This window comes from Schistocerca nitens, chromosome 3 (assembly GCF_023898315.1).
Source record: "Schistocerca nitens isolate TAMUIC-IGC-003100 chromosome 3, iqSchNite1.1, whole genome shotgun sequence".
NCBI classification, from domain to species: domain Eukaryota; kingdom Metazoa; phylum Arthropoda; class Insecta; order Orthoptera; family Acrididae; genus Schistocerca; species Schistocerca nitens.
The window spans coordinates 947,719,748-947,734,905 of record NC_064616.1 but is presented as its reverse complement, the minus strand read 5'-3'; the positions used below and the strand labels follow the sequence as shown (position 1 = coordinate 947,734,905).

The 15,158-nt window shown below is 37.8% G+C and overlaps 1 protein-coding gene across 4 annotated transcripts in view; it reads left to right on the top strand.

Moving 5' to 3' along the window:
- The window catches only part of LOC126249024 (WD repeat-containing protein 7), a 363,427-nt gene that overhangs the window by 270,850 nt on the left and 77,419 nt on the right, over positions 1-15,158 (top strand). For all 4 annotated transcript variants that reach the window (XM_049950629.1, XM_049950627.1, XM_049950628.1 and 1 more), the window contains one exon: positions 14,695-14,904. In XM_049950629.1, coding sequence (XP_049806586.1) covers positions 14,695-14,904 — 210 coding nt within the window. The remainder of the gene's footprint in view (positions 1-14,694; positions 14,905-15,158) is intronic.

The following is a 15,158-nucleotide window of genomic DNA, read 5'->3' as shown; positions in this document are numbered from 1 at the left end:
CCACATAACAAACCTGACATCATACTCACCAATAAGAAGAAGAAATTAACCCAACTAATCGAAATATCCATACCCAGTACAACAAATATACAGAAGAAAACAGGAGAAAAAATTGAAAAATACATCCAACTGGCTGAGGAAGTCAAGGACATGTGGCATCAGGATAAAGTTGACATTATACCAATTATACTGTCAACTACAGGAGTCATACCACACAATATCCACCAGTACATCAACGCAATACATTGATACATGTTCAATTACCCGAAAGTTTGTAAACACAATGTAACATATACCGTACAGTTAAAAAGAAGTCACGCTTGATCAAGGTCTGCGTCACTTTCCATTTTTAACCAGACATAACGTCTGAGAAAGTAAAGAAGTAATAGTAATAATAATAATAATAATAGTCACTAGAAGAAACAAACGTAACATTTAGTGAGAAGCCTTTGCAACATACTTCATTACCTTGATTTAAAAAGTCTGGTTGAAACTATCAGAAGATTTGTTCCATGTACAGTTCTCTGAAATTGTTCAGCTGACACTGTTCTTGCAACTGATGAAGTTAGCTACTACATCACTGAAGACCATTTTAGAAGCCAGTTCATGCTTTGTTGATGACAATGCTAGATGATCAAGTTTCTCTTCGCCTAAAGTTGATTTTCAATGATTTTTGATTATGCTAATTTACTAAATCCACTCTCACCCAAAGCAACACACACTTATAGGGTAGTGAAAATTGTGAGTGCAATGCAAAGTTCAGGGAACAAAAATTGTAACTTCAACTTATAAATTTTGTTTAGAAGAAGAAATGAAAACCCTTTGTTTTCTGTTGTCTTTGTTAGATCTGGAAAACTAGGTGCATTCACTGACTTAAACATTCATATTTCTTTGATAAAGTCTATCACTCAGATCCTCAGGATAAGTTCTGCTTAATTTCTTAATTATACCACTATCATCCAAAGTTGTATTTATTCTGAAAATTGCTTCAAATATTGCACAAATATTTCTCATTTTTGAGTACTGACAATCCAGCAGAGAAACAATCTTGTCTGTGACTACATTAAAAACCTCTTCTTTGAACTGTTCTTCAGTTTCATCTGGGAGTGTGTCAAGTGCTCCACTACTACCCCAATGAGATTCTTCAAAGAAAACCTTCATTTCCCTTCTCTCTTTTTTCAAAACACTGTCTCAATCACAATTTCAGCAGACATTTTTTAGCTCTGCTAAAGAATTCAGGCCAGAGAGCTCTTTCATCCTAATCTATGGTAACTTAAGAGCTTTAATATTTTTCATTTTGCTGTTAAAGGGAACATCCTTTGACTGCAGAATCAAACTTCTTACATTTATATATATTCAAGAAAATCAGTGTTTTAAACTTGGAGGAACACTTGATCAGCCCATTTACTTCTTGTTATCCTATCACAATACAAATTGCATGAACTTCTTGTGTATTTTAAAGTTTCTTTTGGTAATTTTTCTGATGTAGGCTTCACTGCATCAGTTCTTCTACTCCATCTTGTTTCAGGCAGGTCATAAAGAAATCGACTGCCAGTGTATTTTAATAACCTCCTATTTCTGTGGGCTTGTACTGAAGAAATTGTACAGCTGAAGAATGTACCTACTGCTTCATTACTACTTGTAGCATGTAATCCTACTAAGTTCAGAGAACTGCACAAGGAGAAAATGTTGCCTGTGGACAAATATCTCTAATTTTTGCTTGCACACCTTTTATTTGGCAGTCATATTTGATCCATTATCAAAGCACTGTCCACAACAGTGCTGTAAATAAATTTCATGCTTGTTAAATACATCTATGATAGCATTACTAATATTGTATCACTAGTCTTTTTCTGTAAATCAAAATATCTAGAAACCTCTCATGAATTTTCCATTTATTTTCCTATTTGTTAAAAAAAGAACTTAAAATCAGAATATTTTGTTCAGTCTTGAACACTTCTAGAATAGCATCACAAATAAATGGAAAAAGCAGAGCTTTCCACCTTTCTTCTAAGATTTTCTTTAATACTGTATATTGTCCCCACGCAAAGATTCTGTGCTCTGCAATATAAATAGTGCACTATATTTTCATGTTCCTCTTGACAGCTTTTAACGTAAATTGTAAATTCTGTTAAAAATGGGTTGTATTAACTCAATTAATCCAAAGAAGTTACCATTATCGGCCTCTCTTAATTTAATGCAGACACGTTGCTGCTCTAACTCTGTCATCTTGAAATTTGCAAACTGTGCAACACAATGTTGTACTCAATACACCACTGAACAGTAACAAACAGACATACAACAATGAAACTTCCAGCAGTTACATATTGAACACATACTATGTCCCCTAAAAGGCACATTTCGTGAGACTAACGACAGGTCACACCTAAAATTATTTTTAACAGCTCATGTAAAAGGTCCCTTTCTTTCAGCAATAGTTTCTGGAATGTGAAATGCATGCTGCTACCTCCAAGGCTTCATTCATCATGTCTCCGTGGTAAAGAATTATTTTTATCCAAGAAACTATACTCGTGGTTAGGTAGTATTGAGTAGAGCTCTCTCAAAGTTCTTTTTGTGTAGTCAAATCCTTTATCTAGTTTAGCTAACTTGGATATAACAGGTTTTTTTGGATCATTCTGAAATAATAAGCATCGCCAACAGCAGAGTTGTTTCTGGCTGTCACTCCATGTTAACCGGTCTCTTTATTTCAAATTTGTTGGTAGAGTACAAGGTCTGGCATCCCTGCACATGCCTGTGTTCAATTTGTAACTGCTGGAAGTTTCATTGTTGTATGTCTGTTAGTTATTGTTCAGTGGTGTATTGGGTAGAACGTTATGTTGCACAGTTTTCAAATTTCGAGATGACAGAGTTAGAGCAGCGATGTGTCTGCATTAAATTTTTTTTTGCAGACACACACCAAATGATGGAAGCCTGTGGTGATGAGTGCTTAAGCCGTACTTGGCGTTACAAATTGTTCACATGGTTTAAAAATGACCAGACGGAGGTTAAAGATGACCCTCGTTCAGGACGCACTTCGATTCTGCTGGCGACACTCATGTCAGAAATGTCAACGAAATTGTGTGTGCCAATCAAAGACTGACTGTTTGAGAGATTGCAGGAGAATGTAACATTTCAATTGGATCATATCAGAAACTCTGACACAGCATTGTGGAATGCATCGTGTTGGTGCCAAGTTCATCGCACAGCTCCTGAGTCAAGATCAGAAAGACCTTGCAACCTGTGAAGAGCTTTTGGATCACGCAAATGAGAATGAGATGTTCCTTAAGAGAATCAAAACTGGTGATGAGACATGGGTCAACAGTTATGATGTTGAGACAAAGATTTGATCTTAACAATGAGTTGGAAAAGATTCTCCAAGACCAATAAAAAGCTCATCAGGTCGGGTCAAATGTCGAAGTCATGCTGATCATTTTCTTTGACTTTGAAGGATTAGTTCATCATGAATTCCTGTCACGGGGACAAACTGTTAATCGATTGTACTGTTGGAATGTGTTGCGATGCCTGTGAAAAATTGTGAGAAGGAAACGGCCTGAAATGTGGCAAGACAATTCATGGCTCTTGCATCAAGATAACACACCTGCATGACTATTGCACAAAAATGAAATTGCTGTGCTGCCTCATCCTGTCTACTCTCCAGGCCTGGCTCCTGCAGACATTTTTTTATTTCTGAAGTTGAAAACCCCATTGAAAGGACGAAGATTTACAATGATGGACGAGATAAAAGAAAATTCACAGACAGTGCTTCATTTGATCCAACAAGAGGTGTACCAAGACTGCTTAAGGAAGAGGGGAGCAGTGTCTCAGTTGTGAAGGAGAGTATTTTAAAGAAGACAATGCACAATAAGTAAAAGATAAGCATAGAACAATTTTGTGGACGAAGTTCTGGAATTTTTTGAAAAGATGTCGTATTTGGAATAAAAGTGGTGCTTGGTAAATTTTCTACTGTTTTTGCCTGCAATCAGTTAAACTGTTTGAAGATCAACATTTGAAATGCCCTTTGTAACAATTCTGTCTCTAACACTGTTATTGAATGGGTATGAACATAACCCAGGGTCATGTGGATTCCAGTCACAGTTGCTACATCCATCGGACTCAGACTTTGCTTGCTTACGTCTCCTCCGTCAGGCTGCAAAATGCCTACATCAGATGCAGTTAGTTTAGGTTTTTGCTCAGAACAAGTATCTGCTTCTGCTGATGGGTTACGTGCATTGGACACTGGATTGCCTTTTGGAAAACAGTAGCTATCTAATTTTTTTTCTGTTTTTCTTTTTTCCTTTTTGCAGGTCTTTCACAAATCTTCCACCATTGTAACATTTTTCTGATTGCTTCATTGGACCAGATTCATGTGCGTAGCCCAACATTATCCTGGAAATAAATATTCAAAATTCCTCTTAAAATATGTTTACACAAATAAGGGAAGTTTTAAATAACATTGAAAATAGTATTAGGCTATTAAATTATATTTAAATTTTTATAAATTATCTCAGATTAAACAAACAAATAAAAACAATAGATAGAAAATTGCCTGACAGATTCACAGATACCTGTAGTACCTGCACAAGCAAAGAAGCCAAATTGTCCCGAAAAAACAACTTGCACCCTGCCAATCACTCGTAATGTTAACTGAATAAATGAAAATAAGCACGGCACTTAAATCTGAAATAAACTACATATAAAACACCAGCACAGTGACAATAGAGCCAACTGCAAATAAAATGGTTGGCAGTATTGTTATCAAAGCTGTTTTTATGAAAACTGTTTTTATGAAAACTGTAAAGTCACAATGACAGAGTTTCTAAATTCCTATTGGCTCTTTTATCAGTGGATTAAATATTATTCATGTCACCAAAGAGGTTTTAGAAAGTCACCTAATCCCTTTTTAAATATATTTAATCTCTAGAAAAGTTATGATTATTTGTCACTGACAAATATGCCAAACACTGGATGTGGTAATTTATCATTTAATTTGGTGATTGTGATGTTCAGTCATTGCTGCTGTTAATTATCAGTGTGTGTTGTAAAGTTGATTTCAGTAGTTGAAAGGCTATAGCTTGTCCAACTTTTCTTGGCTGGTCTGAGAGGTTAGCGTGGTGAATAAATGGGTAAGCACTGCGGTGGCTGCAGAGTGAGGAATATTGTGCAGGGAATATCTTTGCCAATGTTGATAACGTTTGCAGCTTGCATCACATTCTCACCACTTGCTAAAGGAGATGACACACAGAAGTACCAAGGTTTCGTTAAGTCAACATTCATGTTCACATGTGGTACTTATTTGTAGGAATGAAAGTAATATGAAATTAAATTAAGGCCACAGCTCAAGGTCAAACAATAAGCAGAGTATTGCATAATAGTTACTGTAGTGCCTCTCAGTGTTAGCTTGCATAGATTGGCAGCAGTGACAAGCACAGTGGCAATTGCCATGAAAACTTCAGAATTCTGTTGACGAGTGCTAAGCAGTACTAGAGAGCATTGCGCCAAGAAAAGTTGGACGCACTATAAAATCTTTTTGTTGCAGTGTTTTATTTTCTGCAATTTTAAAGTAACAAAAGCATCACTAGCAACATTGACTGTACATGCTTGTATGATTGCCCAGCTCAGTCAGTTTGGTGAACATTCCAGTCTTAAAAATAACTACAGTTGAATAATAAACAAAAACACTTACATAGACACAATCTATATTTGTATCATCTACACCTAATGTGACAGAGTTGCATTCCCACTTTAAGCTGAAGTGCATATTGTTTGTTTTTTATGTTTAACTTTATTTTAATTCCAAACTGACCAATCATAAACAGCCTTCAGGATTTCATTGATTCCTCCAATAGGAGAGTTGATGTTTTATCAGTGATTAATGTGTTGCTGTCATCAGATAAGAGAATTTTTTCTCCATGCCTTCAACATTCTGGAAAAGCCAATGATACGTATCCAGTGGTGCAGTTGTCCAGTGCAGTGGACAGCTATTAACATCGCTTCTTTGGCATTTTTAATTAGTCCTGAGGCTGCAAATGCATGCAGAGGACAGCACTAGCAGGAAGTATCCACTGGAATGGACTGGGTGTATTTGCAGCCTCAGGACTGATTTAAAACACCAAAAAACAGTCATTAACAGCTATCCACTGCAGTGCACAACTGCAACACAGGATTAAGAACAGAGTCAGACCAATAAACTAGCCTGAGGAACACCTTTGTTGATATGTTTCTTGTCAGACAATTGTTTTACTTAAAATTTATCATCAGCAGATGTATGAACTCACTCTACCTTTTGCACCTTGTTTTGTTGGTAAAACTAGAAACACTCATTCACTATTCCTCTTACACCAAATGATAATAGCTTGTTAATTAGATTTTGTGGTCAGCAGCATCAAAAGTTTTGAACAAGTCAAAGAGTATATCAGTAACACAATCACCCTTGTCAAGAGTATCAAGCACCAGTTTTGTGAATTTTGTAACAGCTGATATTGTACTTACCCCACTTTGGAAACTAAACTGTGCTTCATTAAAAGGGTTGTGCATATTCTTGCATTTCATTAGTCTTTCTTTCGTGAGTGTTTCAATTATTTTTGAGAATGCAGACAAGTAGTGAAACTGGCCTGCAGTTTTCAATACTCTGCACATTGTCAGTCTTTAGTAATGGCACATCTCACATGTGCTTTAGGTACTCTGGAAAAATGCCTTAAATTAAACACTTACTTACTACATTTGTTAATGGTGCTTGTATGCTTTCTATGCACATCTGCTGACTTTAAGCTCTCTTGTGGGGAATCATCATCATTGTCCTTGCTGTGCAAGTCATTGTTCATGCTACATATGTTCTCAGAAAGATTTGGTTGCAAGTTCTCCACAATACCAGTGAAATAGTCATTCACATTTGTTATAACATTAAGTTGAACACTTATATTTCAAAAGACGACACAATACACGTAAGTCACAGAGCGAGTAGACCACGTAAGGCACGTGTACACAGTAACGGTCAAATCTGCACCGAGTCCGAGTCTAGCGGACGCTGGCTGGCTGGCCGCTTAGGTGGCGCGGCTGCCGCACGGCTGGCAGACAGCGCCGCATGTAGAGGACGCGCGTAATTGTGCGGCAGCACTTTGAATGATCGGCGCATCACAACAACAATATTTGCCAGTTCCTGATGATTTTTTATTATTCTACCTATCATTGATTTCTTTGTTTGTTAAGTTTGTGCCTGCCTTTTCCAGGTTCATGTTTTATCACATCCTTCACTGCTTTTTTTATTAATTATGTTTTATTTTCACATTGAATGATACTTTGCAACAAGGAGTAATCATCATCAGGATTTCCTTCCAGCGAGCCAGGTAGGAACTTGGTGAACGATGTGCCTCAGTTGTTTCTGTCGTGGTATAGCTTTTCTCTCTCCATTACATCCCATGCTAATCCTCTCCTCTTGAAATCTTTCTTAACCTAGTCTGTCTATCTCTTTCTAGGCCACCCAATTGGTCTTCTTCTCGGTACCTCCATCTCCAAATACTTGTGTGGAGTTCGAGTTGGGTGCATTCACTTCACACTTCACATGACCGAACCACTTCAATCTCAAAGCACTCATCCTCTCCTCTGTAGTCATTGTCACCTGCAGGTCTCTCCTTACATAATCATTCCTGACTCTGTCTCTCCTAGGTTTTTGTAGAGTTGACCTAAGGAACTTCATTTCACATGCTTGTATTTGACCCTCTTATCTCTTATTTATGACACAGGCCTCTCGACTATACATCATGACTGGCAGGAGATAAGTTTTATACATGGTCTGTTTGGCCCTTAGAGGGACTTCCTTTTCCCAGATTAGATTTCGTACTTGGTGGAAAAGGCTAGATCCTTTTGTTATTGTTTGCAGCTCGTGGTCTCGCAGTCAAGTTCTCGCTTCCTGAGCACGGGGTTGTGGGTTCGATTCCCAGCGGGGGCAGGGATTTTCACCTGCCTCGAGATGACTGGGTGCTTGTGTTGTCCTCAACATTTCATCCTCATTCATGAAATTGGCGAGATAGGGCTGAGCAAAGGTTGGGAACTTATACAGGCACTGATAACCGCGCAGTTGAGCGCCCCACAAACCAACATCATCATTGTCATCATCCTTTTGTTATTCTGTTTAAGACTTCTAGTTTGGAACTTCCATCGCGTGATATGATGCTACCCAGATAACTGAAGCTTTTCACATATTCGACCTTCTCCCCCTCCGGTATGATGTTACGAGGTGTGGGTGTCCTGCTTATCTTCATTGCCACTGTCTTGTTCTAACTCACCGTTAACATGAATTTTTTAAATTTTGTGTTCCAGTAATCTAGTCTCTTCTGAACCTCCATTTCTGTCTCTCCTCAAATGGTGACATAATCAGCAAAAACAAAGCATTGAGATCTTCATTTTCTTCTTCCTAACAAGGAGTACTCTCGTGTATATTTTTTTTGTACCTGTGATAATAATCTGGGAGCTACGAATTAGTGCAGTGCATTTGTAAAGAACTGAGAAATGTATGTTTCTGAGATCTCTTTCCATTACCTGCAGTTATTTTCGAAAGTGGCTGCAGTTGAATGGGCCACTTTCAGAAATGTTTCCCCAAAAATTAATTTAAACAATGTGCATAATTTAGAGAATTTAGTATGTACATTATTTTCCATATACACTTCATCCCAGGATTGATTTGCCTGTGCCTTATAACACGTATGTATTTCACTTTCCGAGAAGATGCTTTTGTAGGCATGCAGTTTTGTGGGTTTTATCAAGCCAGTCTTTAGCTTTAATATCTAAAAATAATGCTCTCAAAGGCCAAGGTCTCTTCTAAACACTTCACAATTTTTCCTATCAACATATTCAAGTACGAGGGCCTCCTGAAAAGTAATGCATCTTAATTTTTTATGTGAGAACTGTTAAACTTTTATAAATAAAACATATGTTATTAACGTTCTACATCTTTATTCTTCATGTTTGTATTTTTACAGCTCTGTGTCACTAAAGGACTCTGAATTGTAGTGTTAACTTGGCGGAGTGTAACGTAAGTGTGTGTATGCATTAGAAACAGCAGGCTGTAATCGAATTTCGAATTCAAAGGGTTTATCCACAAGTGAAGCAGCATGACAATGCCAGACCACATACAAGCAATATGACATTAGCAATATAATTTGACACCTTGGCTTCACTGTCATCGATTATCATTCCTACAGTCCCAACATGGCCGCATTTGATTTTCGTCTGTTTCCAAAACATAAAGAACATCTTTAAGGACCTAAATTTGATAGTCATGAAGTGCTGCAAGCAGAGGTGAGGGTGTGGCACCACCAACAAAGCCAAACATTCTGCAGTAATTGCAACAGACTGGTCTCTCATTGGAAGAAGCATATTGGTTGTTGGGGTGACTGTGTTGAGAAATGAATATATAGACATGAGGAATAAAGAAGTGAATCTTAATAAATTCTGTGTTGTTTCAGAAGCTTTAAGAGCTTTTACATAAAAAGTTCAGAGGCATTATGCTCTCATACATGGTCTAAGACCAATGATCAACTTTTTGATAATCTAATAGCTGTGTTTACCATTTGTGGCACAACCTCAAAACCTCTATTAATATTCATGTATCCACATATTATTATGTTTGTTTTGGGGCTTAGACACTTTCCAGGATGTCAGCTTGTTGAAGAAAGTGTCATCACCAAATGAGTGGTACACACACAGAATGATTGGCTTCTTATGGATGTCTAGCTTTGTTAGCTCACTGGCTGCCAATTCAAAATGTTTATTTACACTATTTGTGGTCAGATCTTCTTCTGTCTTTAAAGAGTGTGCCAGCTCTGATATAGATACATAATCGCCCACTACTTAAGCTAGTTATACAGTAGCAATGCTCACATTCATGTGATGATAGTCTTATATGCTGCATTTCATTCTCTCTCCACTGGTGCTCTGTAATGCACACCACCTTGCTGTTCAAAGATTGTAATTCAACTTCAACCTGGTGTATACATTGTTGAATTAGCTCACCTGGGAGAAAAGAAACTGTGGAGAAATTGGAAATCGAGCACAGCACAAGCTGGAATTTTCTTTTCTAATGCCACCACCAGTTCAACCACAACCATTTCAAAGTGGTTATGAGCCTAACACCATGGGAGGTGCACCAAGCGAGGTGGCGCAGTGGTTAGACACTGGACTCGTACTCGGGAGGACGACGGTTCAATCCCATGTCCGGCCATCCTGATTTAGGTTTTCCGTGATTTCCCTAAATCACTCCAGGCAAATGCCAGGATGGTTCCTCTGAAAGTGCACGGCCGACTTCCTTCCCCATCCTTCCTTAATCCGATGAGACCGATGACAACGCTGTCTGGTCTCCTTCCCCAAACCAACCAACCAACCATGGGAGGTGCCTCATGACTGACTGAAAGTCATAATACAGTAATTTGTTTCCAAAAATACTGTCGTGGGTATCCTGAACCATCATATTCATCATTCTTTTTAAATAAAACAAACTTTACTAACATTCTGCTTCTTTAATCTCCATGTCTACATATTTATTTCTCAACATAATCACTCTGATGACGAACACATTTCTCCCAACAAGAGACCAGTTTCGTTGATTCTGTCAATGTAAAATGTTTGACTTTCTTAACGGAGCCACAACCTCACCTCTGCTTACACTGCCTTGTCACTATGAAAGTGAACTGCTTGAAGGTGAGAATGATCGATGACAGTAAACCCAAGGCATCTGATTGTTGCAGATGTCACAGCACTCATGTGTGGTCTGGCATTGTCACGCTGAAGGAGAGAGTGCTCATTGTGTGGATGAACTCTCAAATTTATGCTTTCAGTTTTCTGAAGGTCTCAAAGTACCTTGCAGAGTTTATGGTTGTGCCACACCTTGAACATCCCAGAACACTATGAACATGATATAGCCTGCTGATGGCATGGTCTTTGACATTTTTGATGGTGGTGATCCTTTTTGGTGAAACTCCACTGATGCTCTCTTGTTTTAGGCTCAAAATGGTGAACCCAGCTTTCATCACCTGCCACAATGTTGTTTAGGAACCTGGCAACCCCATACTCAAAACACACAAGAAGTTGCCGAAATGTATCCAATCTCCTCTTTGTCATGTCAGGAGTGAACATTCGAGGCACCCACTGTGCACTATTTTCTCTGTACTGCACTTCTGTAATGATGGCGTGTTCAAACTCTCATGATACGTCCGCAGCTCGTGGTCTCGCTGTCGCATTCTCACTTCCTGAACGTGGGGTCCTGGGTTCAATTCCTGGTGGAGTCAGGGATTTTCTCCTGCCTCAAGATGACTGGGTGTTTGTGTTGTCCTTATCATTTCATCATCATTTGTGAAAGTGGCAAGTATGGACTGAGCACAGGTTGGGAATTTGTACGGATGCTGATAACCACACAGTTGAGCGCCCCACAAACCCATCATCATCATCATCATCATCATCATCTCGTGATTTGCCGTCCTTTCTATTGCTCCTGTAAGTTCATCAACCCAATTCCAATGTGTCTCATTGGTTGCCATATGCACTTGTCCACTCCAAGCTCTGTCACACACATTAAGGTTAGCATCACCATTTCCTTCATTATGAACACACAAAAATCCCATTTTTGCACATAACTGATGTCAATACAATCAAGCAGGAAAGTTGGCCGAGTAAGGTGGATGACATGTAATACTTCAACTGATATTGAGAACAGAATAAAAAATTGTGAGGCGCTGCTTTCAGCATAGCTTTATTTTTATTATTTATGCAGTTCATATTCTGACCACAAAGAAATCTATTTCGATTTAACAAAAGCATTCACAAATATACACAGTGTATCCAATAACATAGCCAGAACTATCCCAGTAATAAAATATAACACTCTCATTACTGTTAACATGGCAGCAATGGGTTTTATATCTACATGATACACACACATAGTACCCCACTACCCACCCCCACATCATTCCTCATAACACAAAAACCTTACATTTTCCTCTCACTATCAATTAATCAACACATATTTGGATAACTACACAACAAACAAATAATCGTAAGTTTTAAAATCATGAAAACCATCTACATTACTACTCTGCAATTCACACTTAACTGCGTGGCAGAGGGTTTGTAGAAATACTTCCCAATCTACATCTCGCCTGTTCCACTCTCCAATAGCATGTGGGGGGAAATATTTATGTGCAATATCTTATTTGTCTTGTTTTATCACACTGGTCCTTTCTCATTGTGTTGGTGGAACTCAGCAAAATATTTTTGCATTTGGAAGAGCAAGTGTAGTGACTGAAATTTTGTGGAAAGATTGCACCACAGTGAAAAATGCCTTTCTTGTAATTATTACTGTTGTATTCACTAAAACAAGTCAAACTTCCAGTGTTAAAGATAGCAGGAAGCAAACCTCCTACCACAGAATACTCATTGCTGTACGAGGTAACTGGCTTGCACACTTTGCTGCATATGTGATCACAGTGCAGAATGTCTAAAATAATTAATATGGGTAACATAGTATGAAACATGTAACAAACATTTATTAAACACACAACACACACACACACACACACAGTAGTCAACTTGGATGGTTGGTAGGTGCATGGCACTGGAGTCGATGTCATATACGATGTCTACTGTAACACATTAAAGGATAACTATTTAATCTATAGAGTTCTGTTTGGACTACTATCTATGACAGTTATTATGTTTAGTCTCTGAATCTTAATGCCACAGACATGCAGACACACCTGTGTAAAGAGTGCACCAAACACTAATAAATGATTTTGCGTCATTCTGTTGTTGTTTCACAATTGCAAATCCATTCCTATTCCTTCATTATTGCTTCAGCTAACACAGTGATAAATTGTGTTGTCATATGTCCAAGTCAGCAGCAGTAATGTAAAATACAAAAGCAAGCTATGCGAGAAAAAAAAAAATGATCCATGCAAGAAAAGATTACAAGCTAGCAGCACAATCCAATAATGAGGAAGTTTTCTACAAGATAATTAATAATGGAATAAGTGGTTAGTTGGGATCTGATGCAGCTGCACTGTTTAATGCTTCGAATGGGTCATTATTGTTTCAGTAACACCTGTCCATGCCAACAGAGTGATATAATAATAGTTTATTTCATTATTGTGTAATAAAACAGTGCTTTAGTTCATATTATGTAAGTTTATTTTATTGATTTGAGTTGTCAAAAATTGTTTTCAGTGGAAGTAGTGTGCCATTGATAATCCATGCTTTGCATCTATAAACATAACTTGCATTGTATATCCATAATATGCTTGTGAAACAACAATGTACTCTGTGCCTCATCGTACAAAAACCTTTTCCAGCTCTAATTTGTTGTTGAAAGACTGCAGGTACGACAGGTGTTTCATCACTAGAAATCAGTAAATTCTGTACCCAGTCATTGTACCCATTTTGTTATTCATCCGTGTTGTGGTGAGAGATCATCTCATATTTATGTCTCAGGTTGTTTATGTGGGTCTGAAATTGTGAACTATAAAAGCATTCTAATGCCAAATAATGTGATAAGTCACAGTTTTTATCAAACAAATATTCATAATAGACAATTATTGTGGTATAAAAAACTACTTCCCTCAAAATGTTAGGCAATACACATGCAAAACATGAGAATGAATATACCTTCTTTGCTCGCAAACTTATTGCACATTTGAGAAAAGGGCAATATTGCTATTGCACTTAGTCCACAAGAGGATTGCAATTCGGTAGACCACTCATGTATTCCTACATAGGAACCATTGATCAAAATTGTACACATACAAACAGGCGCTACACTGCTGCTGGCACCAGTGTACATTTTGAACAATGCTACTTGGTCATCTACTCTCCAAATGGCATGCTCGTTGCTGTATGTAAAGTTTGCTAATGAGCACATATGAGAAATAGTGACATTATGGACATTTGCTCATATAGCTTCTGCTTGCTTTTGTTGAACCCGTGGCCACAAAGAAATGTTGTCCACTATTGACCACTGTTCATTTGGTTAATGAATTTCTCTAAAGAGCTGTTGGAATGTGTAAGTTGCAGAATCTGTCACCACTTGAGCTAGTGACCTTTTGTTGCTGTCCACAGGATATCCACTGGTATAAATGGCTTGGTTGAGGTTTCAACTAGTATGCCCCCCTTCTGTTACTTACCTGGATTTGACTCCTGTATGTTGTTTTAAGAATTGTGTTTACATTTCATAATATTAGTTGTTTATTCATCCTCTAACCATTTAGGGCATTGTGATAAAGATGACAAATTAATACAACAATAAACATATTCTAAAGTTAACAAGTTTATATATGCAGGCATATAATTCATTAAGGTCTAGTTTCACAGGGGTTTTTACATTGTGTAAAAAATATCTGCTGTATATAGGTACTCATAAACAAGCTAGCTGTAAGCGCAAAAACTAATTTTATAATTTTCACTCATATCTCATTGCTAGTGACTACAAACATGCACACAGGCGAGTGCACACATGTGTGCATGTGCTGACTTTCTCTCTCTCTCTCTCTCTCTCTCTCTCTCTCTCTCTGTGTGTGTGTGTGTGTGTGTGTGTGTGTGTGTGTGTGTGATGAAGGTTTTTGTAATTCATGTTAATTGTTAAAATATGGATTCTATTAAATAAAATACTATAACCCATATCCTGAACTGTACGTGTGTGTGTGTGTCTCCTTTCAGAGTATTGTGTGCGCAAGCCTTCAAGCATATCAGAATTGAAACGGAAGCAGACAACAGCAGTTGTTTTGCTGGGTGTAATTGGTGCCGAATTTGGGCAAGATGTTGGAGGTGAAGCATCTGGACGACGGCGGGCTGGTGACGATCAGCGTCGTAAAACTTCCGTTGTTGAAGGCTTTGGTATTGGAAACAACAACCTCGCAATGCTGACAAGTAAGTCATTTTTATAATACTGTTAGCCAGTGAGTCTCATAAACTATATTATAGTATGATAAATATACAAACTGCTGTTAGTTTTCTGTGTATTCATACTCAGCTGAATTGTTTTTTTCTTTTTAAGATTTTCTTTGTCTCTTATAAGTGTGCAATTTATTTTCACCATGCAGTAGTTACTGCTAACAGATAATGTTTCTTGAGTTACATGCCATGTTCTCATGTTTTTTCTACAATGAAATGAGCCAGAAGAT